The sequence below is a fragment of the Cibotium barometz genome, chromosome 33 (assembly GCF_041138505.1).
Source record: "Cibotium barometz isolate CiBa-2024 chromosome 33, ASM4113850v1, whole genome shotgun sequence".
Lineage (NCBI taxonomy): Eukaryota > Viridiplantae > Streptophyta > Polypodiopsida > Cyatheales > Cibotiaceae > Cibotium > Cibotium barometz.
This window is the reverse complement of record NC_141078.1, coordinates 5,669,412-5,697,067: the sequence shown is the minus strand read 5'-3', so window position 1 is coordinate 5,697,067 and position 27,656 is coordinate 5,669,412. Positions and strand designations below refer to the sequence as shown.

Sequence of the window (27,656 nt, the reverse complement as noted above, 5' to 3'; positions counted from 1 at the left end):
GCAGCTCCAATTTGATGTAGAGGGCTCACTTTTGGAAAAGCCCCAAATTTTTAGGTCTGCATGAACTCCAATTTGGGGTTTTCCTCCATATTTGAGAAAAGCCCCAAATTGTTAATGCTGTAGTGGCTTCAACGTTGATGTAGGAGCTCAATTTTTGCAAAACAACCAAATTTTTGCACATACAACAGAGGCTTGAATTTGAAAATTTCCCCCCCCCAAAAAAAAAGAAAAGCCCTAATTTTTTATGAATTGAGAAGCTTTAAAGTTGGTGCAGAGAGCTGATTTTCACAAAAAAACCTTAATTTCTGTAGAGGCAACAGCTTGAATTAGATGATTTTTACCATATTTTGGAAAATTCCCAAATTTTACTCTCGTGGTGCTCCGCAGATATCGGTGTGTTGATGACGGGAGGCTATGGTGCAGCTTAGGATGGTGTGCTGAAGTGGAAGCAAGGCGTTGCTGCAGCAACATTAGGTGGCTCAAGGTGACGGACGCAGTTGCTGATGTGGGCACCTCTATCGTGTGGTGACACAGAGCTGAAGCACAAGCAGTATACATGTGGGTGTCACAAGGTAGACGGCACTAGGTGACTGGTGCGCAGACGAGCAGGTGGGTGAAGCGGGTGGTGAAGTTGACGCGCAGACGAGGGCGCCAGGTAGACAACGGAGCTGCGGCAGCTTGCGGAGCGGCAGAAGAGCAGGTGCAAAGCATCAACGCGAGGAATGCGTGGAAGTGATCTGTAGCTGCAGCCAGGTGGTGACAAGTGGATTTGAGCGAAGACCGGGCGAGGCAGTGGTCACACAAGGGCGATGGTGGGCATACACAGAGCAGAGCGGCGCTGCAAGTCGTTGACATCATCATCATTGGTGGCAGAGGACAGCAGCGCAGCATCCAGGGATAGCAGTGTAGTGAGGTTTTTGAGGGCACAGGCACCCACCGGCCGGCATCCACTCTATTTGGATGGACCTTGATAGGTGACTTGGAAAGTGTTATTATTGTGTCTTTCGGGAGGGATTCAAACCACAATCCCAAATTGTTACATGTGTAGAAATACCCTTGTGGCCTCAACAAGACTCTTTTTTCTGTCTGTGGGGGTGGGGTGGTAGGGTGATGGGGGATGTGGGGGGTTCGTTTAATGGTTGACTTGAGAGGTGGCACTTGATGCCACCCTTAGTTCTTTAGCAATTTATTTTTTTTCCGAGAAAAGATCCTTTCATTAGTTATAAAAAAATGCCCACTAGGCTACAAAACCCCTCTCCTGCTCATAAGAAGGCAGAGCAAAGATCCAATCAAGGCAGCTAGGGAGACTCTCCCTAGGTGCAACAAAGTACAAATAACTGAGAGGCTATATCATACAATAGGAGGGGGGGAAATCCACATAGGTGGCCTGTAGTGCCCAACGGGGGGTACCTGCGTGTAGAGTATAGAAAGGGCCGCTGCGCCAAGTGGTGTGGAAGGCCTGGCGCCACAAGATCGCTCGATCTGAGTCGCCCCGGCGGATGCGGTCATACTGTCCTCGCAGGGTGTGAATCAACTCCTGCCAGATAGCCCGAACAGTCTCTGTTGGTGGCTCCAGTCTCCCCTCAAAGGCCCTGAAACAACAGGCTCTCGAGGGGTGAACCAGATGGTGAGGCTGCTGAGGAGCTCCCATCGTAAATCCCTCTCCTGTGTCCAGCCGGCGGACGAGAAATTTGGTGAGGGAACAAGGCGAGGCTAGCCCCTAATGAATCTGATGGCCTGGCTGTCCTGCTCCGTCTCGTATCCGAGAGCAGGCCCTGACGAAGTCGACCAGGCAGCGGCTCCCCACGTATACATGCCCTCTGGAGAGAGGGGGGCCAAAATGCGCAGCATCCTCAGCCAAATCTGCTGCGCCTGTGGACAGTCCCAAAGGCAATGTCTCTGTGTCTCCAAAGGGTGGCCGCATCGAACGCAGGCCGACGGAATGCCACTGTAGACAAGCCAGGTGCCAACTGCAGAGCCCCTGTGGGCAACCAGCCACTGGAAAGTCGAGATCCTGCGTGCGTGTCGACTAGCCCAGAGCCTAGTCCAAAAATCCTCTAGGAACTCCTGTGAGAGTCCCTGAAGCCGCCAATGCTCCGATGCAATTGGAGAGACCATCCTCCTCGCAGTCAAAATATGCCTCCCCAACCGAACAGTGTACTGGAAGAAAGTGATCTCTGTGGCCTCAGGGGACGTATAAGGATCGTGCCATTTGTACTCGCCAGGGTCCCACTGGAGCCGGGCCAAGGGGCGCGCAGCATATGCCCATATGCATCAATCAGAGTCCACATCTGCAGGGTCTGGATCAATATGCCACTTCCGAGAAGCGGCGGCCAATATCCGAATCCTTTGAAAGATGCACTAGTCGCTAAAAGCACCTGATTTGTCACCACCACCACCCTCCCAGCCAAGGATAGCCGAGCTGTACTCCAATATAAAAGCTTCTTCCGAATGCTCAGAAGAAGCGGGGCGATCTGCTGCTCAGGTGACAAATCAAGTCCAATCTGGCAACCCAAACACCGCACTGCTGTACCAGGAGGAATCCATCTAAAACCCGGGTCTGGGCTCCATGCCGGAGTGGGAGCGCTACTGATCCAAAAGGCCACTGTCTTGCGCCAATTGATCAATGCTCCTGAAGCCACACCAAAAACCTGCAGCAGTGACTGCTCTGCCCTCTGTAGGTTGGCCTCCTGGCCATGCAAAAACAATCCTGTGTCATCAGCAAACTTAGAATTGAGCAGGTCCTCACCCCGCACTGGGAGCTGGAGTCCTCTCAAACCAACCTCCTCTGCTGTTAGATACATGCTCATAGCCTTTGCAAAGAAGAGAAAAAGGAACGGGGCGAGCGGGCATCCCTGGCGGACTGATCTGGTCAGCTCAAAACTCGGCCCGCGCCCTCTTGCCATCAACACTTGGCTACGAGCTGTGGAATATAGAGCCGCCACTCCTCGAATCCAGTCTGGCTCAAAACCCAGGCGAAGCATAGTGCCCTCTAGGAAACCCCAATCGACTCTATCATATGCCTTCTCAAAATCGAGAAGCATCACGACCAAGTCCTCACGGAGAAATCTAGCTCGGGCCGTCGCCTCCCAGAAGGTGAAAATGTTGTCAAGGATACTGCGCTCCTTGACGAATCCTGTCTGGGTAGCATGAATCAACTCCCCAAGGAAGGGCTGGATCCTCAAACTCAAGGCCTTTGCTAAGACCTTGTAGACAGTATTGAGGATCGTAATAGGCCTCCACAGTGTTGAATATCATCTGACACTCCCTCCCCCTTGGGGATAAGAAAGATCAAGCCCTCTGAAAAGCTCTGCGGCATCACCCCAGTGTCCAAAACATACTGAAAGCCCCCGCAGAGGCTTGGCCCCAAAAGGTCCCAATAGCGCATAAAAAAGGCAGGCGTCAATCCATCCTCCCCAGGGCAACTATGGCGCGGAAGGACCCTCAAAGCCTCAACAAGCTCATCCTCTGAAAGGGGCTCACCCAAAACTGTGCGCATACGGTCTGTGACCCTCCTCTGCACATGGGCCCACACAGACTGTCTGCAAGCATCACGTGCCTCCGTGGCTGGCTCCGCTGAAAGCAGGTCTCTATAGAACTCAGTGGCAATGGCTCTAATCTCCCCGGGCTCAGTGGCTAAAGATCCGTCCTGCCTCCTGAGCTGGCGTACTCCTGCCCGAGCATGGCGGGGTCCGGAAATCTCAAAAAACTCCCCAGTCACTCTGTCACCAAGCTGCGTCCACTGAGAGGCCTGGCGATGATAGTAGAACTCATGTCTCTGCTCCTCTGTCTCTCTAACCTCCTGGCGTGCCTGGCTCAGCTGGGACGCCACCCACTCACATGTAGGCAGCTGCTCCTGAAGACGCTGGAGCGAAGCAAGGCTACGTCTCAAGCGACGCTCCCGCTCTCGTGTCTGTCCCAGCCATGTCAAGGCTGTAGCATGCAAAAAAGAGCCGAGCTCGATGAGTCCTTGGGCGCACTGGCATGCTGCATCCAGGTCAGAGCTCTGGCTATCATGCCATATTCTCTCAATGTCCTCAGGAAGACTGGGATCTGTAAGTACCCTCTCTAGGATCCTCAACTGCAAGCTCCTCAAGTGTCAAAATAACTGGCGCATGGTTTGAAAAAGAGGTGCCAGTGAGAATGCCAACGGAGCCACCATGCTCCCCGAACTTGTCACCCACATAGAAGCGATCAATCCGTGATAGGTTAGTCCCTCCCTGCCGGCGATCTGACCGAGAAAAACTAAGACTGTCCTGAGAGCGGGAGAAAGCCTCATGCTGCCATGCATCAGTGATCCGCAGTGTCATACAAAATCGCTCCCAAGCTGCAAGCTCCGTGCCGTGTACTGTAACATTACTGCCTTCCACCCTATCGGCCGGGTCCTCAAGCATGTTGAAGTCTCCCCCGACACACCAATGTGCGGCCTCGAGCAATGCATCTGTAACAAGGGTCCAGAAATCTGTAACAAGGGTCCAGAAATCTGCTCTGGCACTAGCATGGTTGGGCGCATAGACATTGAGCACACCAAAGTGCTCATCGTGCATCCTCAGAATAACATACTATGCTCTACCAGGCACAATGACCCCACGATCCACAATGGCTTGCCGCCATACATCTGCAATGACCATACATACTCCTCCCTGCCCACCCAAAGGGCCAAAACCTGCGGACCAAAATTTGTCCCATCTACCAGGCATCACCGAACCATATCTCCGAATCCTGCTCTCACTCAAATGGTGCTCGTGCATCATTAGAATATCAATACTGCCCCCAACGAGGCATCTCTGAAGCTCCTACCTCAAGCAACCACGATAACGTACATAGTGTGCGCCGCCAAGGCCCTGTACATTCCATGAGATGATCCTCATGGAGGACCCACTGAGGTGGAGGCTGTCTCAGCCATACGACGGGCCTTCGCAAGCGGCTTGGATGGAGAGTAGTCCCCATCCGAGCGGCTACGAATCTGCCCACCCGGTGTGCAGCAACAGTCTCGGACCAGACGCCAGTGGCTGTGTCCCATGGCAACTGCCTCCCGCTCAGAGAGAGCAACCTCATGTATGCATACATAGCCAGGGTCGCGTGCTAGGTCTGCCACTATGTGAACCACCAAATGTCGAGTCCCGGAGGCATCCACACTCCCAGTATCAAAGAAACGTGCCCACTCCCAGAGTCGGACGATCACGTCTGTCATCCCCAGATCGCTCACATGGTGAGAAAACTCAACTGCCTGAGTCTTCAAAATACTCTCCCGGTCGCTCGCTAGTGCCGCAGAGAGGGAAGGAGAAGGCCACTGCTGAATCAAGTGCCTCCTCCCCTCGGGCCGGGGGTATCACCACATGAACTCTGATGGGTGCTGGCTCATGGGGGCCCTCCGCTCCAAAGAGGCGTGTGAAGGAGTAGTCGAAGGCCTCCGAGCGCTGTCTAGTGTCGAGACTACTCAGCTGACTGCGGATAGAGGATATCCGTGAAGCACGAATCGGCATGGTAGGTCTTCTCTGCGGTGCTCGAGCAAGGTCGGTGCTCAGTGCCCGCCGGACGGCAGGTGAGTGCTAGGGTACTGCCAGTGCCTCTCCCGGGGAGCTAAAGCGAGCGGAGGGGGAGGAGGGGGGGGAGACGGGGGTGGGGAAGGAGCCGCTAAGAAAGCGGGAGCGGGAACGGGAGGAGGCGAAGGTGGAAGCGAGGCGGGAGGGGGGAGGGGGGGGCTGGGGGCTAAGGGGGGGGTGTTGGCATCTCCTGATCCGCAGTCTGCGCTGGGGTCTCCTCCTGGAGGGGAGCAAAGCTGTTCCTCATGGGAACCCAGTGATGCTGAGGCTGTGAGATTGCTGTTGCGTCAGTCTCTGGGCATGCTGCTGTGGTTGTCTCCGTCTACGACGCCCCTGTCCAGGTTGCCAATCCGAGGTCTCTGTGGGCTGAGCAGGTGTCCCGGAGGCCGCTTGCCGAGCCGCATCTGTGGGCGGGCCATCGGTGGTCTGCTGCTGCGGTGAGGGTCGGGGTCTCCTGCGAGGGCAGGCCTTGGCCAGGTGGCCGACTTGCCTGCATATGAAACACTGGTTCGGGAGCCCCGAAAACTCCACTCTCTGATTGATCCATCCCCTCCCTATCCTAGGTAACTGAATGACCTTCGGAAGGGAGGAGATGTCAGGAACCAAAACTCTGACTGAAGGCAGGCCAGTTGCTCTAGCCACCACTGAAGTTGCTATGGGGCCAATCTCAAGCACCGAGCCCACCAATGATCCTATCCTAGAAAGGAGCGGAAGGTACTCGCGACGGAGTCCAGGAAAGCAAACTGTGACATGGAATAGGCGCTCTCCCTGCGCGGCTGCTGTGCTGGGTTGAAACCATGCTGCCAAGGTCTGAAGAAAGCTCGAGCGTCCCTGATGTCAAGGTGACTCATGGCTAGGACCTGGGCCACGCTCTGGGCTGTCTCGAACTCGATCTGGTAGTGTCCGCGGCCTAGTAACTGAACGTCCAGGATCTTGCCCACATCTGCAAGAAGGCGGGCCTGGAGAAGATCCCGGATCTCCCCTCTGCTGGGGCGAGTGCCAACTATACGGCAGATGGTGGAGTGTGCCTGGAGGCGTTCCACCTCTGCGGCGGCGAGGCTCGCTTCCTCTTCTGGCGAAAGAGAAAGCCTGATGGGGGTATCCTCAGGGGCGGGCGAGGGGGCTGCGGAAGAGTCCCTCTGAGGTAGGGCGGGAGGAGCCTCCATCAGAGTCTGAAGCAAAGTCGAGGGCGAGGCGAAAAAAAACGGGGGTCCTGCAAGAACCGAGCTGCACAAGTAAGGCGGAGCAGGGAGGGAAAACAGATGGGGAGGGGTGGAAGGCAGAGGCGGAGAAGAGAGGGGGGGCAGCGGAGAAAGCGGGGGGGGGGGGGGGGGGGGGGGGCAGGGGGGGGGGGGGGGGGGGGGGCACAAGCGTGAAAAGGGGGGGGAGGGCGGGGGCAGGCAGGGGCGGCGGGACGTGGAGGAAGGGGCGGCGGGAGCGGGGGGGGGGGCGAAGGTGACGGGGCAGGCGGGCAGGGGGGGACAGCGCGAAAGGGAAGGGCGGGGGACGTGAGCAGCACAAGGGCGCGGCGAGAGGGGGGGGGGTGCGAGCAGGCGGGGAAGGCAGTCACGAGGGCGGGGAGGGGGGATGCGAGCAGGCGACAGCTCGAGCAGGGGTAGGGGCGACAGCTTCAGCGAGCGATCTATAGTTTCATTCTTCTTTAGCAATTTATTGAGCACCCTCTTGCTAGTTCGGTTGTCTCTAGGTTGTACTTCATAAATATTGAGCTATCTTCTTTCTTGTTACAGATGGTTGGCTGGTGGCAACGGATAAGTGCAGATGAGAAAAAAACTGTAAGCGATTGCATCTATTTGCAATATGGGATTTTACAAGGAGATTGAATATGATTGTACATAACTGTATTCAGGTTGTGATATAGAAGCACGAGGTGTGGCTTTGCAAGCAAAATAATGCAACTGTATTTGTTTCTATATGATTTTTGAATAGGTGCAGGACTATTTTGACATTGAAAGTGAAGATGATATTTCTTGGGTCTTTATAAGAGCAGCAATGTCATCTGTAGCACGCACAGCTATTATTACCATGCAAGACATCTTGGGACTCGACAATTCTGCCCGAATGAACACCCCTGCAACACAGGTCCGAATTTACTTGACTTCTTATATTTAAGCCCAGCTCTAATCCATTATCTTCTTGTGATTCTCGGAGCTGTTCCAAAACTGTGGTTGCTTCTTGTGAGGTCATAGTGCCTGAGGCTCTTACAATTCAAAAGAGTGGTAGACTAAGTTTGAAAGACAATGTAAATGACTGAAATATATATACACATACATACATATATAGAGAAGGTTAGATGACCTTGGAGAGGAGAGGCCTCTTTTGTTAAAAAGCATAGATCTAGGGCGGCTCATAGCAAGTGATTGAAGGCATGATTAAGAAGACTAATGCGATAATTAAGAAAGTAAACAAGATGCTAACAATAAATTGGTATTCTCACAAAATGTCACAATCTCTCATTGCAATAATCAAGTTTTATACACCCATATTTATAGTCTTCGAAGGACTCCAATCCATGCTTTTTGTGCATCCTAGTGCCAATAATGTGTTCATTAATGCTCACACTACATGTGCAACCTTGTGCTTTCTCTGTGTCACCTTTTAACCATTGACTTCACCGTTCACAAGTGACCGTACAAATCAACCTTTGATATTAGACCCTTAGTCTATACCTTTTTCTAATGTGTATGCTTCTTCCCTTGTTCATGTGACTCACTCCCTACCTCTTCCTTGGGCTCTTTGGCACCACATATCTCAACACTCCTCCTTGGTGCCAAATCTCTGGACTACTCAAGGTAGTTGGATATGAGGTTTACAAATTTCATTTCCCCCTCTTAATTCTAACTTGGTTGGGTGACTCAGAGGCTGTTGTTTGGCTTGGACACCCTCTAGCTCAAAGGTTACTCAGAGGTGGTTTGTTTTTCACTTCCCCTGGGTGCATCTTTGGCTACTCTCAGGTGGTCGAGTGTTACAACATTTCAAATGATTTTTGGCCTACTCATTTGGTGGTCTTTACAATGTTGGCTTGGATAATGAGAGAATTTTTGCGTGCTCGTTTGGCTACTGTTAACTCATAGTTGGTTTTAAAAGATTTGGTAGAATTTGGTGAAGTTTTTGTTGATGGCGTTACTACGGAAGTCCATGATGATCTGTGTGATGCCCAAATTAAGCTGGTCATGGCCATTTTCATGATTTTGCATATGAACGCCTCTAGTGTAAGGTTTTTTACACCATTAATTTTAATTTTTTTTAAAAAGGTTATTGGAAAACCTTACCACAAAGAAGAATTCGTGTGCCACATAATCTGTGCTGGAGGCCGCCGCCTGTCGCCCGCCGCTCGTTGCTTTTTTTTTTTGCTCGCCTTCGTGGAGACTGTGCTGCTTCGCTATCAGCTTCCTCATAAAAGAGGTTCTCTTCCCGAGCTTCCGTTTGCTAGAGGAAGGTTGAGCAATAGCTTGCGTTTGGTTACGATGTCTTTGTTCAGGCCTGCAGGCCTCTCTTCGAAGTTGGGACACGTTTGTTGCATGCTGGTGGTTTCACACCACTGTTATGCTGCCTCAAGAGTTGCTTGCGCTGTGGAGTTTTTCTCTGTAATCTCTGCTGCCACGGTCGGAGATGCTAGAATCTTTTGAACTCTCGAGAACCAATATCCTTGGATCTGCGCGCCAGGTTGGCTTAACACAGATCCTGTAGTCACTCTGTGCGCTTGAGCTTCTTCATGCGCTTCTTGATGATATTGGGCTTCACCAGAGCTTGCTTGTGTGCTGCTTCTATGTGTGAACAATATCCAATCTTCTTGCGTTTGACTTTGCTTTGGTGCCCAACGAGTGTTTGCAGCTCTCAGTCTTGCGTTGGTCAATTTGCCTGCACTCTAAATTATACTAGCTCTACTACATAGAGCTGCCGAGAGCTATGTTGCTTGAAGATCTGAGTTTTTGTAGTCAACGTTGCAACCTCATCTTCTTGGATCTAATCTTGTAGATGTGGGCTCTGTGAACTTCACCTAGATGTGCTCTTGATGCTTGTTGCTCTACCACACAATTGATTTGAATAGATTTACAAGGCTCTTTTCCTTCTCTCTCAAGATGAAATCTCTCTATTCAGTTGAGTAGAAGAAGAAACGGAGTGCTAATTAACCTAATGAGTAACCAAGGATTAAGTAAGCTACTAATCGAAGAGAAATGAAATTTGCAAATCTCCTACTCAAAGCTTCTAATCTCTTACTATGGGCTAGCCCAACCAAGCTTTGATATCATGTTAAACAGCATAGATCTAGGGTGGCTCATAGCAAGTGATTGAAGGCATGATTAAGAAGACTAATGAGATAATTAAGAAAGTAAATAAAATGCTAACAACGAATTGGTATTCTCACAAAATGTCACATAATCTCATTGTAATAATCAAGTTCCATACACCCATATTTATAGTCTTGGGAAGGATTCCAATCCATGCTTTTTGTGCACCCTAGTGCCAACCATGCGTTCATTAATGCTCACACTACATGTGTAATCTTGTGCTTTCCATGTGTCACCTTTTGATCATTGACTTCACCTTTTACAAGTGACCTTACAAATCAATCTTTGATATTAGACCCTTAGTCTATTCCTTTTTCTAATGTGCATGCTTTTTCTCTTGTTCATCTGGCACCACATATCTCAACATCTTTTTTGCCCACATCCATTATCTGCTCGTGATCCTCGGAGCCAACGTCAGCTGCTCCAAAACTTGTGTGGTTGCTGCTTGTGAGGTCACAGTGATTGAGGCTCTTACAATTCAAAAGATAGTAGTAGACTAAGTTTGAAACAGAATGTAAATGGCTGAAATTGAATGCAAATTGCTGAGAATAATAAGCAGCCTCCTCCACACAACAAGGCGCAAAACACCATATTAGATAATTTGGGAAAAATCCCATTCCCATTTGAAAAATGGGAGCATGGTGAACTTGTCCAAAAGTTTGTCAAAACCCCCTCATGTGACATATCATCGGAAAGATCTTGAAGAGTAGAATCTAAATCTATGATCTCCGACAAATTTGGAGTTAGTATGTTTAAGATATGTCCAAAACTATATGGAGTAATTGATTCCCAAAATGTGAGATTTTTCCCAAATTACCTAATATTGACTTGCAATGTCAAAATGCTCACAATTGTTGCCTTACGGCTGAGTTTGAAAAAGGGGGTCAAATGAAGGAGAGAGAAAGAAAGAAAGAAAGGTTTGTGCTACAAAAGCCAAGTGACTGAATGCCAACAAAACATGAAAGGAAAAATGAGCTACTCAAAATAGGACCCACACACTATGTGAGGTCTGCAATGTGCATGTACAATGGTATCAATCCAATCAATCATGCGGTATCCTCATCAAGAGCCGAATGGGTGGCATCAGTGTCAAAACTCCTGTGGTGGAGACATTATATGTTACTGGAGTACATCCCTGATCTGGAGCTCGTAAGAAGAGGGTCCAGATCTGGAGGCTTGTGGTGTGTGGCCTTCTGAAGAACCTGTGCTCTCTTTCTCTCATGATACTGTTAGCGCGGGTAGATAATACATGTGTACTCTCCTGCCTGGTCGGTGATTGCTCCTTGGAGCTGCTGCCTGCTTGGAATGCTAGCTGTCACCAAGTGTGGGCCAAAGAAGTTCCTGCAGTGTGTCTTTGTCCTGGCATGTAGCCTCATTTGAGTCTCCCTGTGGTGATGCTATCTCTAGCACAAAAAGACCTAGGCATCTCTGATCTTTGTAATATATCACTTGCGACGACAAAGGGACATATCCCGTAGTTCTCCATATCTTGTAATATGATGGGCCTCCGAACAGGTAGTGCTCCTTTGTCTCTATCTCCTGCCCTTGGCATAATCTGGAGATGGGCAATGGGAGGACAGCTCTTACACTAAATTTCCTGTTGTTTTTTTAATGTTGTTATACTGCCTCCCTCCTATGAGCTGTCAAGACCCGGATAATCGTAGACATGAACAAGGTACAGTGTATGTGCATCTTCCATAAATATGTGATTTATTGCAATGCAACAATAGCACCAGATCTTGGTTTAGCATTGGGTAGATACTTTGAAGTGTTTGATCCTGCCACAGTGGTCTCGTATCTTCTTGGTGGATGCATGTCTATTGACTTTGGATCTAACATGCATTTGATTAATCTAACTGTGGCGTGTTTGTGGCATGTACTTAGTCTGGAAACTGGGCCTGGCGGATAGGTGAAGCTGGAGCTATTGAGAAACTTGACAAGGAAGCTAAAAGGTTGAGGGGTCTCCTAGCTCAGTATGCTCGTCTTTCAAGATGATTAGCCCTTTCACGTTGGGATGCAAGAGAGTGCAATGTTCCTAAACACCAATATGTCACCATGCTAAGAGAATTGATTAGGTGGCATGAGTCATGTGTGCACAAGCACCAATGAGGGATGGTATTTATATTGAAGGAGAAGACAAGCTGGTATATTGGAACACAAATATAATCCGTGCATTAAATGCCACTCACCTTCAGCATCAATATGAGAAGGCTTTAAGTAAATAAAGGGCAGGAAACAATGAAAAAGTAAATGAAAGCCTGTCAAAGTTTAGAGCAACTTGAAAATAATGCTTGGAAGTGAAAGTGAAAACCATTGACTATAATGACGATTGCTGGAGACTGTTCAGGACATGTCTCTAGAAACAAACACTATTGAAGGACCCAAATTTTGAGGGTTCAAGAATGAAATGTTTTCAGTATTTTAAAATTGATAAAATGAGTGCACACACTTCACACATTAGGGTTGATCAGTGTGCCAATCTATTTCTCTTTAGTAAATAAATTAGCACTATACCTTTGAAAACCTTTCTAAGACAAGGTGGAAAACACGCATTCAGAGAAGCAGTAGAAGACTTTTAAGTGCCTGATGAGTGCAAGTCTTTCCAGCATCACGAGCCATTGCAGCATCCTTCTTGTCTTCCTTTCTTGTAGTCTATGTGAACACCTTATATCCATGGATTTTAGTCTTTTTTGTGAGTGGAGTTTTTTTTTTCCCGAGAAAAAGGACCCATTATATCTTGTCTATATGATGTTGGGATGATGATTGTTAGTCTTGGTGTTCATTATTGCTGGGCTGGTGGCTGCTTGTTGATGATGCTGTTGGTGTGGCATAATATAATATAATACAATATTATTCTTCACAATGCTTGGGTTGGCTTGGGTAGTTGCACTTGGGTATGTCATGCTTTCACATCTGGCACTTGGAATTGCATGTCCTCCACCTTGGCGACCACTCAGTACCTTTGTTTGTGACGCCATGTAAGCATGTAAACGATCTTACGAGCCCTAATCAAAGCTAAGTTCTAGTGGTTTTGGAGTAGAGGATTAGAGTTTTAGAGCGTATCTTGATTTGTCCCTCGGACCCCTAAGAATTGAATGCAACCAACCTCTTTATTTAAAGTTTTGTTTGGCTACGTGTGTACCAATCTATCCAAATTTGTATGTGTAACAAAATACACAATCCAAAAGCATACATGTCACGATTTGTTGAGAAGCATACATGTGCACACATTGGGCCTATCCAAAAGCATCTGTGTGTATTGTTCTATTCAAAAGCATATGTGTGTATTGTTCTATTGCTTCCCACCCCAACCTATGCTAGAATGAAAATATAGTTGTGTAGCACTTACCAATTACCTACATCGAGCTCAACCTTGAGATGTTGCTTTCGTTTGGTCGCTCACTCTCTTAGGAGGGTTTCACAACCATCCGCCCAAAAATTCAAGGAAAGGGCGTTGTCCTACGTGGACCAATCCATGCATGGCACTTTACACGGTACGGATAGATTTTTCAAAAAAAACTAGGCGGCGTGTAGAGGTCAGATGGGAAGTTGTCCGTCAACAGAAGAGCCGCGAATTGCATTCATTGGTTATTGAACCCATGCCGTCAGCAATCCCATGTCCACCTTTAACCATTAGGCCAATCACAAGCTTGTGATGGAAAGCATTGGCTTTTAATACATATTGTGTCCATCCTCGTGTGAATTGCCACCGCTTGGACAATTCGTTTTCCAAGGCGCTTGGGCGGACGGTTGTGAAGCCCCCCTAAGGTCCACTCTACTATTGTTAATCTTCATGATCGCTAATAATAAATTGTGCAAGTGGCTTATTACATTAAAATAATATATTGACAGACCATTACAAAATTGGGATACAAAATGGTATTAATGTGTTCCCTACTTGACGGAGGCTTTGTTCTTAGAAGCCTTGATGGCAAGCCTATAAATGTTTGTAGTAGAAGTTTTTGAGGAGAATGAGGTTGGTGAACAATTGTATCTCTGAAGGCATTTATGAATGCACCTTTCTTTGCCTGTGATTCAAAGTAAGTTGCAATGCTTTCCAAGGTTGCTTGAGGGTCAGTGGGATAGGAGGAGATGAAGAATAGTAAAAAAATGTGGTGTAGTGGATGTGGTGGAATGACTTGTTTGTATCCTTGTTATGACAAGTCGATGTTGAGGTCTCTTTGGTTTTTGGCTCTTTGTCTTTATGTTCTAAGAGATCTTAATTGATCACTTACTTTAACTACAAATTAATGGGTGCAAGAATATTCTTGTGTTTTGTTGTTGTGACTTTATATGCAAGAAGGAACCACACTTAGGCCACCCCTCATGGGGCTTGTCTTTATGTTCTAAGAGATCTTTTTCCCACTTAATTTAACTACTAGGGAATGGATGCAAAAATATTCTTGTGTTTTGTTGTTGTGAGTTTATGTGTGCAAGAACGCACCACACTCAGGGTTGAAGTTGGGCCACCCCTCACGGGGCTTGGCTGATTACAAGTCATACCTTACACGTAAACATGTTGGCACTAGTCCACCTTTACAAACTTGAGAGACCATTTTCATGCTAGGGGATGCAACCACTTCCTCAAAAAAGATTTGTTGGCCTTAACTGATGATGAAGTTAAAGAGGTCGGGATTTGAAGTGGAGCACAAGAGTGTGAGGAGAAAAGGGGGATCAACTAATCCACCTATCAAAAAGGGGATCTAATGTGAGGCTTGAATCTCATCTGTGAATTCTTCCTCTATTGACTAGGAGTGTCTTTCCGTAAAGCATGACCTCTTCCTCTTGAAAGGGAAACTCTTTATGTTGGGTTTGGATAGCCCCCATATGGATTGAAATTATGTGGTTTAACTTTGATAGGTGTGTAATACCAAAAATTTTATTTCATTGAGGCTTCTTTATTGCAATGTATAATATATATGTGTTGTGATTATCCATGTGGGACACGGCATTTGGTATGCCAATAATTCTCATCGGAAAGGAGGTTGTACAAGAAGTATGCGAAGACTTTCTCATGAGGTTCTAATGGCAACCCAAGAAACTTCTGTGACAAGCTAGCAATGTGGTGGAAGTGGTGTGACGAATCATTGTCAACAGCTTTATGATGATCCGGCAATATTTAGTTTCACATGAAGGATTCTGAGGGTTTCTATGTAATATTTTATATTGGGTGTGAGAATGAGTGGAGTACTTATTTACCATGTGTATGATTTATAAATGCATTGGAATGAGTTATAGTGATAAATGTATAAAGAAAAGGTGATGAGTCATAAAATAGGAATGGGCCATATGTCTACATGGAATAGTAATTCTAGTAAAATGAGATTTGTAACGCATGCCAAGCTTAGTGGAGAGCAGGTGGAGGTCTGCATTAATAGAGGAAAATGCTTCTAGAAGTCTTATGTAAACTAAGGAGACTTTGGGTATGTGAAATTTAGGCATGTGGGGAGCATGTGGAGGAGTGTGGAAGTATGCATAATAGAGAAGAATCCTTCTAGAAGTCTTTTGTGGACTAAGGAGACTATGGACATGTGTATTTGAGGGGCCTTTGCATAGGATCAAGGTGGGGTTGATCCTATCTTCCAAGTTAACAAAACTTTGATTAAATAATTCAAGGAGACACATGTTAAAAGTAGCCAAGAAGGGCATGTGATAGTGACATCTGTGCTTAGGCAATCCAAAGTTGAGTGCTTCTTCTATCTCTTAAAGTAATTCTTGAGAAGAGGGTGATAAATCTCCTATATAAGGAGCATAGAGTATCCCTAGATGTTAGAGCTACCCTCACTCTTGTAGCTTATTACTTTCCTGCTTCATGTCTGTTAATAATGGAAATCTAGTTTCATTGGATCTTGATGGTAATATTCTAATTTAGTAAGTTTTTCTATGTATATTATGTGACTCATGCTTGTGTTTATGTTCTCTTTCATTGTCTACTCATTACCTCTTCTAACATGTGTGTAATTGAGTCTTGTTCCTCATTTATCATTGTCCTTCAACAATTGTGCACTCAACAAGGGCACAAATGAGCATCCATAGCCTTTAGATTCGTGAGGGTGTACATATTTTGGTTCTACTAGGACCTCATCAAATTCAAGGGAGAAGAAGAGGAGCTTTACCTCAAAGTCATCGATTTTGGGTCGATATAGGGGATTTAAAGGCACTACAAAGACTAAATCACTGCAACAAAGATCATTCTCAACAAGGTGCTATGATGTGAGGAATCTTCTTCACATGTGGAAGGAAAAAGTCGTTATTTTGGTACCCACCTTCACAATTTTGAACATTTCTCTCAAACTATGAAGAATTTTAACGTTCTTCAAAAAGTAAATTTGTAGTAAGGTTTGTATTCATTGAGTCTATGGATGCCACTTTTTGAGTTAAAATGTAGAGTATAATAAGCTCTGAGTTAGTCAATTGTGTGGAGAGGGCTGAAAGATGTTTCAAAATGTCACTTTTTGGGCTATGTAATTGAGCACCACCAAAAGAGGTATTTTAAAGTTGGAAGATAAAATTGGAAGTGATAATGAATATCTTTATTTATCACCTTGGATCTTTGGTAGTCTTAAGCTTTATAGGTATATGTGGGCATTCATAATTCATGTGAAAGGGATTCTCAAAATTACTGTTTTTGGGCACCTAGCTACACTATTTTGGTTGTAACTTTTGCAAATGAATAAATTTTTAAGTGCTTCAAAATGAAAAGTTGTAGTACTCTTTAAGATCTTTGTAATGAGCTATTTTGCATCATGTTTTTAGTTCATATGTAGTAGATATTTAACTATGATATAGATTGTATAGAAGGGGACACTACATAACGAGTACAAATTTCCTTGTTGGGTATGCTTCATACAAAGATGAGATATGGTGGGGCTGATTTGTGGAAGTAAAGCTAATGGAAGAGATAATGTAAGGCTTTAACATGCATATTATTTGGCTTAAGAGTGTTCATGATTGAAGGGAGATCAATCTTATTTGAAAAGGGGAGGTAAAAACCCATTTCATGTCTCAATTTTTCATCCAAATCTTCACATTCAACCTAATCAACCCTTCCAACCCTCCCCTACCTTGTTTGTGAATCCTATAGCGAGTTAAAAAAAATTCCGTCTCTTAGCAATTTATTGTATTTTTTTGGGTGCTGAGAGATTAAGAAAAACCTTGTAATCACCTCAACCCCTTACCCTTTCTATACTTGAATATGAAGTAACATGGTGCCAAGAGATTAAGGAAAATCTTGCAATCAGCTCAACCCCTTATCCTTCATATACTTGAATATGAAATAACATGGGATGTGCATATATTGATCTTGTGAACCTTAATCAAGAAGGAAGGAAGATATGTGTTTTTGTCCTCTATGCATCAATTACCTCTTATGCTCAGTATGCATGACAATCCTTTTCTTGAGAGTAGTGAGGATTCTACCTTATGGATGTGATAGATACAAATAGAAGGAGATAATTAATTTTGGGGACCTTGTTGATTCCCTTTTCCTTTTCTTTTTTATTATTCTACACCATCCAAGTTATAATGGGAAAAGTACCCATCTTTCATGGAAGTCATAGGGGGAATCTAGAAGCTTCTCTTCGTGAGTTTAAAAGAGCTTGCATTGGTAATGGGGATAGGAAGTCTACAGAATGGACCGAATTATTTCCTTCACTTTTGGAGGGAAGGGCACTTAAGTGGCTAGAAGAGCAAGAGGAAGAAGTGTTGAGTGACTTGGATAAGCTAAGTGCAGCCTTGTTGGATGAATTCTTACCACTTGAGAAGAAGTATGATCAATTGAGGTCTCACATCTTTCTCAAAGCAACGATTCTGTGATGAAAGGTTATGTTGATGAACGGACTACTAAGTTGAGAGAGCGCATTGAACATAATTTGCATAGAGCTAGGGTCAAGGAATCCTCATTAATCATGGTAGGGATTGATGGGTTGATCTTGCAAAAATTATCTCTGGGTTGAAGCCTAGGGTATGGAAAATGGTCAAGTATGAAGGTGCTAAAGACTTAGCTAGGGCCTTAAAGGTAGCCCTACATCAGGAATCAAGTCTGAAGAGGACGATGTAGGTCAACCAAAGCCTCAGGTATTGTTGCTTTTGCCTATAGCAATGGTTACACCTTCTTCTAATGCTCCTAAAGTGATCACCTTTATTGAAGAACAACAAAGTTTGGCCATCTCCAATGCATTTGATGCATTACCTATAGCAATGGTTACACCTTCTTCTAATGCTCCTAAAGTGATCGCCTTATTGGAAGAACAACAAAGTTTGGCCATCTCCAATGCATTTGATGCATTACCTATAGCGATTGGTTACACCTTCTTCTAATGCTCCTAAAGTGATCGCCTTTATTGAAGAAAAACAAAGTTTGGCCATCTCCAATGCATTTGATGCATTGGTGTCTCAACTCAGTACAAGGATGGATTAGTTAACGGCTTGACCTTCTACAAGCTCATGAAAGAAGGCCTCCCCTAGTGTAAGTGGATGCTAGAAACATGGTAAGAAATCATGGTCGTCCTGATCATTCACGCATTACATGCTATGGGTGTCAAGGCAAAGGGCATTATCAAAGAAATTATTCTAAGAGAGCTTCTTCTTCCTTCAATCCTCTAAATTTAATAGATGCCACTAAGGAAGAACGTGTTGTTGAAGATAAAGATAAAGCTCTTGTTGATGCGTATGCTGAAGAGAAGAGACCCAAGAAGGATAAAGATATAGAAGAGGAAAAGTGACAAATGAAGGATAAATATGTAGAAGAGGAGAAGCCTCTTCAAAAGCGACAAATGAAGGAAAAGGGCGAAAGCAGCAAAGTTTGAAGAAGAAAAAGGCACTTGGGAGTTGTTGACTTTGGTCTCTCCAAGGTTCAAGGGCCGTATTCCATTGTGGAAGATATGGGGTTGCATGAACCCTAACTTCTCACTTGTGGTAAAGCAAGAAATTGATAAGCTTCTTCAAGCTGGGTTGTTTTTCCTGTGGAAGAGTTTGATTGGGTTTCTCCTATTATAATCTCAATAAAGAAGAATGGAAAGATGAGAGTATGTGTGAATTTTAAAAAGTTGAATGCAGCGACTAAGAAGGATCATTACCCTATTCCTTTTCGTGATCAAATTCTTGATAAAGTGGCTATGGCAATGAGTGATATAGTTTTGGAGATGGGTATAGTGGGTATAATCAAATACGCATTTTAAAGTAGGTTCAACTAAAGAGAACATTCCCTACATCATCATGGGGTACTTTTTCCTATCGTGTGATGCCTTTTGGTTTATGTAATTCTCCTTCTATATTTCAAAGGTTCATGAATAGGAGTTTTGAGCCTTTTATTGGTCACTTTGTGAGGGTATTCCTTGATTATTTTTGTGCGTATGGGAAGAGGATTAATCACTTTGAACAAGTTGAAAAAGTGATTGAAAGGCTTGATATAGCATGTGCTTCATTGAATCCAACAAAATCCAGGTTTGGATGCACTCAAGGTGATTTGCTTGGTCATGTTGTCTTAAATAAAGTGATTTCTATAGATCTAGATAAAGTTTCCATGATCTTGGCCTTGCCTTTTCCTACAATAAAGATAAAGTTAAGGTCTTTTTTAGGGCATGCGGGGTATTATACAAGGTTTATTCAAGGTTTTCTCACATTTCTTAGCACTAGAGTAAGTTCTTGAAGAAGGATTCACCTTTTGACCTTGATGAGAATGCATATGATGCATTTGAGAAGCTACAGGTGGCACTCTACTACACTTAAGTTTAGCTAATTGGAGAGAGAGTTTTTGGTGTGCATGGTCTTTGTAGGCTATTGGGAGTACTTTGCGCCAAAAGGATGACCACCCTATTCATTTTGCAGGTTGGCACCTCATACCAATAGAAAGAAACAACGATGTCACGCTGAAAGAGAAGCTCTTACTATTATCTTTGTTGTGAAAATTTTTCGCCATAAACTTTTGGGAAACAAGTTCATTGATGTCATTGATCATAGAGCTTTAAGGTATAATCCACCTTGCTATGTGAGTTTGAGGTTTTGGATAGGCCAAGCCATATCAGTACAAATGCTTTATCTTGAGCTTATAATTATGTAGGGGATAAATCAGAGGATGGTGATTTTTTTTAATGTGAATCTTATGGTTATAGATGTTGTTCTAGAGGATTTTCAAGAAATTTGGGATTATCTTACAAAGGGAAAATTTCCTAATGATGTAGAAAAGAAGAAGAATCAAAGCATTGCACATAGAAGCCAACCTTTTCCAAGGTAGTGATGGGATTTTTTGTAAGGTGGTTTCTCATACAGATGGTAAAAATCTTCTTGAGAAGTTTCATGAAGGATTATGTGGAGGTCATTACGCTAGCAAGGCTACTACTCATAAACTCCTTATTGGGTATTATTGGCCTTAAGGATGCTTTTTCCTTTTGTCATACTTTTGATATTTATCAAACCTTTGCAAATAGGTCAACTACACAGGGACCACTTCATCCTATCCCTCCTCTTAGTCCTTTTGAAAAAAGGGGGATATGCATTGTTGGGACACTCTTTGTAACACCTAGGAGGAATCAGGTTATTGTGGTATCACTGAGCATGGGTTGAGGCAAGACCTATTAAGAATGCAACATGAGAGGATCATTACTCATTTTGGATACCCAAAAGAGATAGCGTATGCTTAAGGTCAGAACTTTCTTGGTGGTGTAGTGGCAACTTTGATAGATAGGTTTTCATTGTGTCACCACATCTTATAAGCCTAGCACAAATGGATTGGTCAAAAAGATTAGACACACTTTATGTAAAATGATTGCTATATAAGAAGATAAAAACTCATGGGATAAGAAGGTTCATGCTACATTGTGGTCTTGTAGATGTACTCTTGGCTCTTCTAATATTTTTACTCCTTTTAGGTTGGTTTATGGTGTTGAGGGGATGCTTCCTATTGCTACTTGGGGGACCTTAACCACAGAGCATTTAGGAGTGGAGGTGAGCATCATTTTTTGGATTTTCCTTATCTTGATAAATGTCATCATGTAGCTATGAATAATGTTTTGAAGGCACAAATCAGGCAAAAAAGAAGGCATTTGATGTAAAATGAAGACAAAGTTGTTGAAGAAAGGTGACATTGTGAAGGAGTTTAATGCCCATCATGAAAAGTGGGTTAGTAAGTTGTTTTTTACCATAATGGTTTAGCCCATACCATTTGAAGGAGGCACACTGTTATATTGACACTTGTGAATTAGAGGATCTTGATGGGACATATTCACATTGGGTGAATAAAGATAAGTTGGCTTCATTTCATGCGCATGGATCTTGATGCGTCATAGAAATGTAGCCATGCACACATAGGAGGGAAGCCCTGGATCACCACCTGAGGTAATGGGGAATCCTCCCCATCGTCGGGCATATATAGGGGCATCCTTGCCCACATATGCACGGCCACCCCCACGGAACTCCATCCTGGCATCCTTACCCGTAAACCTCGGCTCACTGACTGTCTACGCTTTGGTGGATATAGTAGTCTCAAAGCCGGCTGGGCCTCCCGTACATAGCCACTACGGGTTGCGTAACATTACTCCCCCTTAAGAAGAGTTTTCGTCGAAAATGAACTCCGAAAAGTTCTTGGTTAGCATTCTCAAGCACTCACATGAAGAAGCCTCATCTTCGCAATCTTTCCACTTAACAAGTGCCTCACGGTACACAGTATACCTCATGTTCCAATCTCTAAATCTGAGAATCCTCTTGGGTTCATGTGGAATAGATGGTGATTCTATCACTCTACCAAAATGCTTGGAGAAACTACTTTCTCTTAACGATCAACAGTTTTTCGCAGTTTACTGACATGAAAAATAGGATGAACTCGACAGCTCTCTGGCAACTCAAGTTTGTATGCTAATCCATCAACCTTCTTAAGGATTTCAAAGGGACCGCAGTATCTAGGTGAAACTTTTCACACTTTCTCGTCTTTACAGTCTTCGACTTTGCAAGGACTTTCAAATATACAAAGTCACCTTCTTCAAAGGCCACTTCTATGCGACCCTTGTCCGCATACATCTTCGCATGATCTTGTGCACTATGTATGTAATCTTTTGCTACCTGCAGCATATCTTGCATGTCTTCAAGGAACTCCTTGATAGACTACAACTTCTCCTTCTCTAGCCCTACGGCCATACATCAATATGAATGGACTAAATCTAGGTGTGGAATGATTCGAACTGTTATAAGGAAAGTCAAAATGTGGCAAGTACGCCTCCCAACAATTGGATTGCTTTTTACTGACATATGCATAGAGCATGTCTTCTAACACCTGGTTGACTCTTTCTATCATCTGACCATCAGTCTATTGTACTCATGCTCAATGTAGTTTCTAGATTTTTGAAGACTTCCCTCCGAAAGTGGCTATCAAACTTCTTATCTCTATCAGAGACTATATGAGATGTTCGATGAACAACCTAGCTAACTCAAGTGTTTTCACCATCTTTTTAGCAGGTATAAACTTAACCGTCTTGGTTAATCTATCAACCACTACCCAAATGGAATCATTCCCTCGATTCGTTCTAGGTAGACTGAAATCCATGGAAATACTTTCCCATTTCCCTTTGGTAATATCCAGTGATGAAGCAAACCTCCAACCTTAAGGCGCTCATGCTTATTGACCTGACACTTCTTGCATTTTAGCACGAAGCATTGGATGTCCTTAAACAAACTAGGCCAATAAAATTATCTTTTGACTAGTGCATATAGGTCTTCTGTATCCCAGGATGACCAGCACTCATACTATCGTAACTTTCAATATAAGAATTTGGGCCCAAAAATCACTAATTCCTGGTATGCAAACTCTACCCTTGCAAAGCAGGCACTCATCTTCAATGGAATAGTGTATATACTTTTCCCCTCAAGACAAAGTTTATCACCCCCAAGTGAATTAGTATCAAATGGTTGTGAAGGGCCCACCCCCAAACTCTCCGGCTTGGTTTATGACCCGAGAGACTCATCTGGTCACTCCAGACTAGCGCTCACTCCTCTTCTCATTGAAACCTCGACTAATCTCTCTGGACTAGTACTCCTTTCTAACGAGGGAGGTGGCTGTTGTATATAAGTGTGGCCGCGTACAACACGCCATATACCTCTAAAAAAGATAAATCATGATCACATAACCCACATAGTGACTCCAAGAAATCACTTTTGAAGGTGGTGAAACTCAACTTGTTCACCATCGGCATGCGGCTTAGCACATCCGCTACTATGCTAAATTTACCTCTCTAGTAACTGAGTGGTGTAAGGTCAAACTCCTGTAGGATCTTTTCCCATGGAGCTTTTCTACCCTTTAACTCACTCTAACTTGAAAGCCATTTGAGACTTTCATGATCCATGTGGACCTTAAACATAGCACCATACAAATAATATCGCTACTTTTTTAGAGCATGAATGATAGCAAGTAACTCTCTAGGCAGCATGATCAAGCTTCTTGCTTTCAAATGTAAGTGGGTGTCCCCTTTGCAATAAAACCGCCCCAATGGCCTCCCGAGTAGCATTTGTCTCCAAAACAAATGGCTCATTGGGGTCTAAAATGCTCAATATTAGTGCTGTTCTTCACGATGGCAACCTTGAGCTTCTCAAAACTTCTTCATTGAGGATCCCCCCAATGAATAGTTTTATCTTGGAACATACTTAATAATCCAGAGAATAAAATGCAGTTAGCTATATAGTAGGTGATGATTAGTCTAATAATATAGTACAGTACGTTGTTATTATATTATACAATATATTGTTTGCCTTGTTTCTCATCACGCTCATGAATCAACATAGCATATTGTGTAGGGATAAGGTTAATTAAAGATAATAACAAGCCTAATTACAACTAATTCAGCTCCTAATTAGTGCTAATACTCAATTTAGAACACCAAGAAGCAGGAGTAGGGATCCATCTCATCCTATATCCATACAACGAGACTATATGGTGTTTCAATTTAGCAGATAATGCGATAAGGGAATGAGAATACAATGAGACTATATGCATGTAAAAGACATGAGAGGTTAAGACTCGGGAAGCACTTTGGGACTGTAAGCCGGTGAGGATAGTGGCAACAATGACCTCAAGTTTTGCATGGGCGGCATGTTGTTCCTTCTAGGTTCAGGCCATCTGACAATGGCATCGACCTTGTCAGGATCCATCCACGTACCTTCTGTGAGACAATATGGCCTAAATAGTGGATTTCCTTAGCAAAAAAAATGCACTTGGATTCCTTCCCAAATAACTTATTTTCCCTAAGGAGTTTGAACACTAAGCAGAAATGTTATAAGTGTTCTTCTTTCAACTTACTATATATAAAGTATGGCATCAAGGAAAATTACTACAAATTTTCCCAAATTTGGACATAAAACCTTTTCCAATCAGCATCATAAATGTCGCTACAGCATTCGTTCAAGCTCAACGGCATGACTAGGAACTCATAATGTCCAAAACGAGTCTTAAATGCAGTCTTGAGAACATCATGTTCCCCAATCCTCACGTGATGATACCCTGATCTAAGATCAATCTTAGAAAAATACTTTTCACCATTGAGTTGATCAAACAACTCGTCAATGTGGGGCATTGAATACTTATTTTTTATCGTTATCTGATTAAGAGCACGATAGTCTACACACATCCGCATAGACATGTCTTTCTTTTTTACCCAAAGATAAAGCCCATGACAATGAATGCGAGTGTATAAACCCTTTCTTCACTTACTCGGCCAATTGTCATTTCTTTTATATCTCAGAGTGGCTTAACCTGTAAGTAGGCTTTCTTCTAGGTTTTGACGCTGGTAGCACATTAATGCCATTGTCAAGCTTTTTAGATGGTGGAGGAACACCATCTGGGAGATCATCGAGAAACACATTCCTAAACTCTCGCAATAAATCAGTTAGAGCAACTACGTACTTTTGTTTTATTGTCTTGGTTTTAGCCTTGGTATTAACGTTTTGTTCAAAAGAAGACAAAACAGGCTTTGGGGAACATTGGTCTCGATCAAGGCCATTTAAGTTATCATAACTTAAATTAGTTTTAACTATGGAAACTTTATCAACCACATTTATTTCATCTATGGAAACAAAATGATGTAAGAGAATCTGTGTAAAGTCTTCATTGATTCCCTTTAATTTCAACACAATCTGGAGGTAGTTTTGGAGATGTATTATGTGAGGGAGATGCAATGCATCATCAAGTATTGATCCCAATCATGCGAGGACCTCTACAACTCATTAACATACAAAAACTATTTCCAAAACATCATTTCAAACTATACCTAAGTTCTCGGAAGTCTAGCACTCTCGGTCAAACTCATCCACCAAATTTTGTATGCTTTGCCTATTAACAACAGGCTCGCCTCTATGGGCCTCACCTCTGGTGCTTACTTGAGGTTGTGGATACCAAAGCTTGGTGGCTTGAGGTCCCTGAGGAGATTAGAAGTCAGTGCGGATTGCTTCGTAGGCACTCTAGCCCCACGATCCTACTCGAGGCACTATGTCCTCAGTAGGAGGAAAATGCACCCTCCTGTGTGTAGATCTCGGCGCACAACAACACTCCTTGTAGGAGTAGGAGGACTAGCGTCTAAACGGTCATGAATATTACTAAACAACACAGACAAGATCTTGGTTTGGTTTCTCTCCAATGTGCTGGTCCTTATTACAAACAACTGGGCTAAGGAACCCCTCGAGATATCCATCTCGGCCTCTACCTCCACATCTGTGGGTCGAGTACCATCTCCATAGGCATCCTTATCATCAAGAAGATCATCCTCAGAGTAGTTCTTGTTGTTAGTGTTATTAGCTTGCACAAGGACTGATCGTCCACTAACTCCATGCTATCTGTTTGCTGCGGACGGACCTACGAGGTCATCTACAGATAGGGAAACATTAGGAGCTACGTCAATGGGAACATCCCCGGTCCCTCACGATCTTGAAAGAGATTGCATCATCTCGCTCTAGCGAGCGGTCACTACCTGACGAATATGGTCTTGGCTTGGGATAGGCCAGACATGGAGGAACACATTTGAAAAAATCCCCCTAATCCACCTAATGGCAGTGAACTACCCCTGCTAGTCATGCTAGAATCAGATTTTTCAAGTATTGTTATTTTTATTATTTTATAAATAAATAACAAAATATAATAAATAAATAAATCACAGGGGAGAAATGGGAAGCCGGTTGGGCCTCCTGTACGTAGCCACTACAGGCTACATAACATCATGGGATGCAAGCAAACTTTGAGGACAGAGTTCCATTTTGGTCTGGGGAGATGCAATAAAAATTTATTTGTTGATGATTCTTTATTACCATGTATGGTATATATGTGGTGATTATCCAGGTAGGACCCGACATTTGTATATCTTGTTCATGGGAACTTTTAGATGTCTTTTGTTTTGGATTATGGAAGGCGGCAACATGGAACGGCTCATCCCCCCTTCCCTTCATGTTATTCAGGGTTCAGTTGTATGGGCTCTTAAGTATCCCCATTCATCTAGTCAGATAAGTCTCTCTAAAGTTCATAATTTCCTTGCATAAGAGAACTTATCGAAAATTAGACTTTGAAGGACAAGAAGGTTGTGAGGCCTACTATGTTCTCTGGATGATGATATTCACACTCGGATATTCTCATTCACTTGAATTGTATACTCTCTAAGGTGGGCTAGGACCTGCAATGTGTAAGGGATATGCATTGATAGGCTTCCCTAGGAGGCGGGGCCCCTGAAGAAATGTCATCGTTGTCAGTGCCAATCACCTCGGAGAAAATGTTGTGGTGACAATGGCGACCCTTGGAAGGCCAGATTTCTCCTCCCACACTGTGAGTACATCTAGCAATGTAGGGTCTGGGTGAATTGGTTCGAGAGGTAGAGCTTCTAGTCCTTGCTCTTTTGCAGGCCTCTTGAGAATCGTTATGGGTTTGGTTAAGGCCTTTAGCATGGACGCGGTCCTAGGTTCTATGTTTGGCTCTAGTACAGGGTCTTAGAGATACGCTTAGGTGGGGTTAGTGGTTTGTACTCGACCACTTGCTCAAGTACTAGTAGCTCTTGTTTAGCATGCACCTTCCTTATAAGCTCTTGGGCTTTTCTTATTCTCTCTTTCTCCAATGTGAGGTTGGGGTACTCTTTGATTTCTTCGGAAGGTTTTCATAATCGATGTGGTTCTTCTCTTTAGGAATATCTCGTTTATGCGAAAGATCACTCTTTTGTTATTAAGGGAGGCAGCTTAGGATAATTTAATGGTCATGACGTTCTTATCTTTGATAACTGTTTTGTGTGTTGTGTGTTTTTGCATGCTCTTTGATGTTTTCTTCTTTTTTTGGTCCTTTAGTCTTTTTAGAGACTACTACAGCCTTTGGGGCTTGTATCTCAAGCTCTTTGGTTGCTGGCCTCCAGGTTAAAGCTTGAGCCTTCTTCTTGTTAGCAATCTTGGATGTTCCCTTGACTCCTACTCTTGTCTTAGCTTGGAGCCTTGTGATGGCATTTAATAAATTAGAGTGATGATAAAAGTGCAAAACTAAAGTTGACCAAAGGAAGAACCACTATTTTCTATGTGAAGGAAAATGTGAAGAGAAACCTCATCCACCTGACCCATTGTTGATAACATACCAATCGAAGGATGAAAAAGTAAGGGTATGGCAAGACTTTCCAACAATAAATGGTAAGTTGATCAAACAAGCTATTATCCATTTTGAACCAACAAATAGTATAATGTTAAAAGAAACATGGAATGAGTTGGGAGCTACTATCCATATTGAATCCAAAAATAATCTACTGTTTAAAGAAATATGGATTGATTTGGGAGCTATTATCCATTCTGAACCCATTCTGAATGC

The 27,656-nt window shown here is 43.9% G+C and overlaps 1 protein-coding gene and 1 long non-coding RNA gene across 2 annotated transcripts in view; one reads left to right on the top strand and one right to left on the bottom strand.

The window, feature by feature from the left end:
- LOC147619221 (4-alpha-glucanotransferase, chloroplastic/amyloplastic-like) overlaps positions 1-12,311 on the top strand; it is a 78,649-nt gene extending 66,338 nt beyond the window's left edge. Inside the window, exons 14-16 of the mRNA XM_086772863.1 lie at positions 7,295-7,339; positions 7,494-7,646; positions 11,741-12,311. Coding sequence (XP_086628989.1) covers positions 7,295-7,339; positions 7,494-7,646; positions 11,741-11,851 — 309 coding nt within the window. The 3' untranslated portion in view covers positions 11,852-12,311. The remainder of the gene's footprint in view (positions 1-7,294; positions 7,340-7,493; positions 7,647-11,740) is intronic.
- On the bottom strand, positions 7,998-10,236 carry LOC147619222 (uncharacterized). The gene is made up of 2 exons (XR_015261824.1): positions 8,837-10,236; positions 7,998-8,710 (listed from the first exon to the last, which is right to left on the bottom strand). It is a non-coding gene; the product is annotated as an uncharacterized LOC147619222 (long non-coding RNA).
- Positions 12,312-27,656: the final 15,345 nt, after the last annotated feature.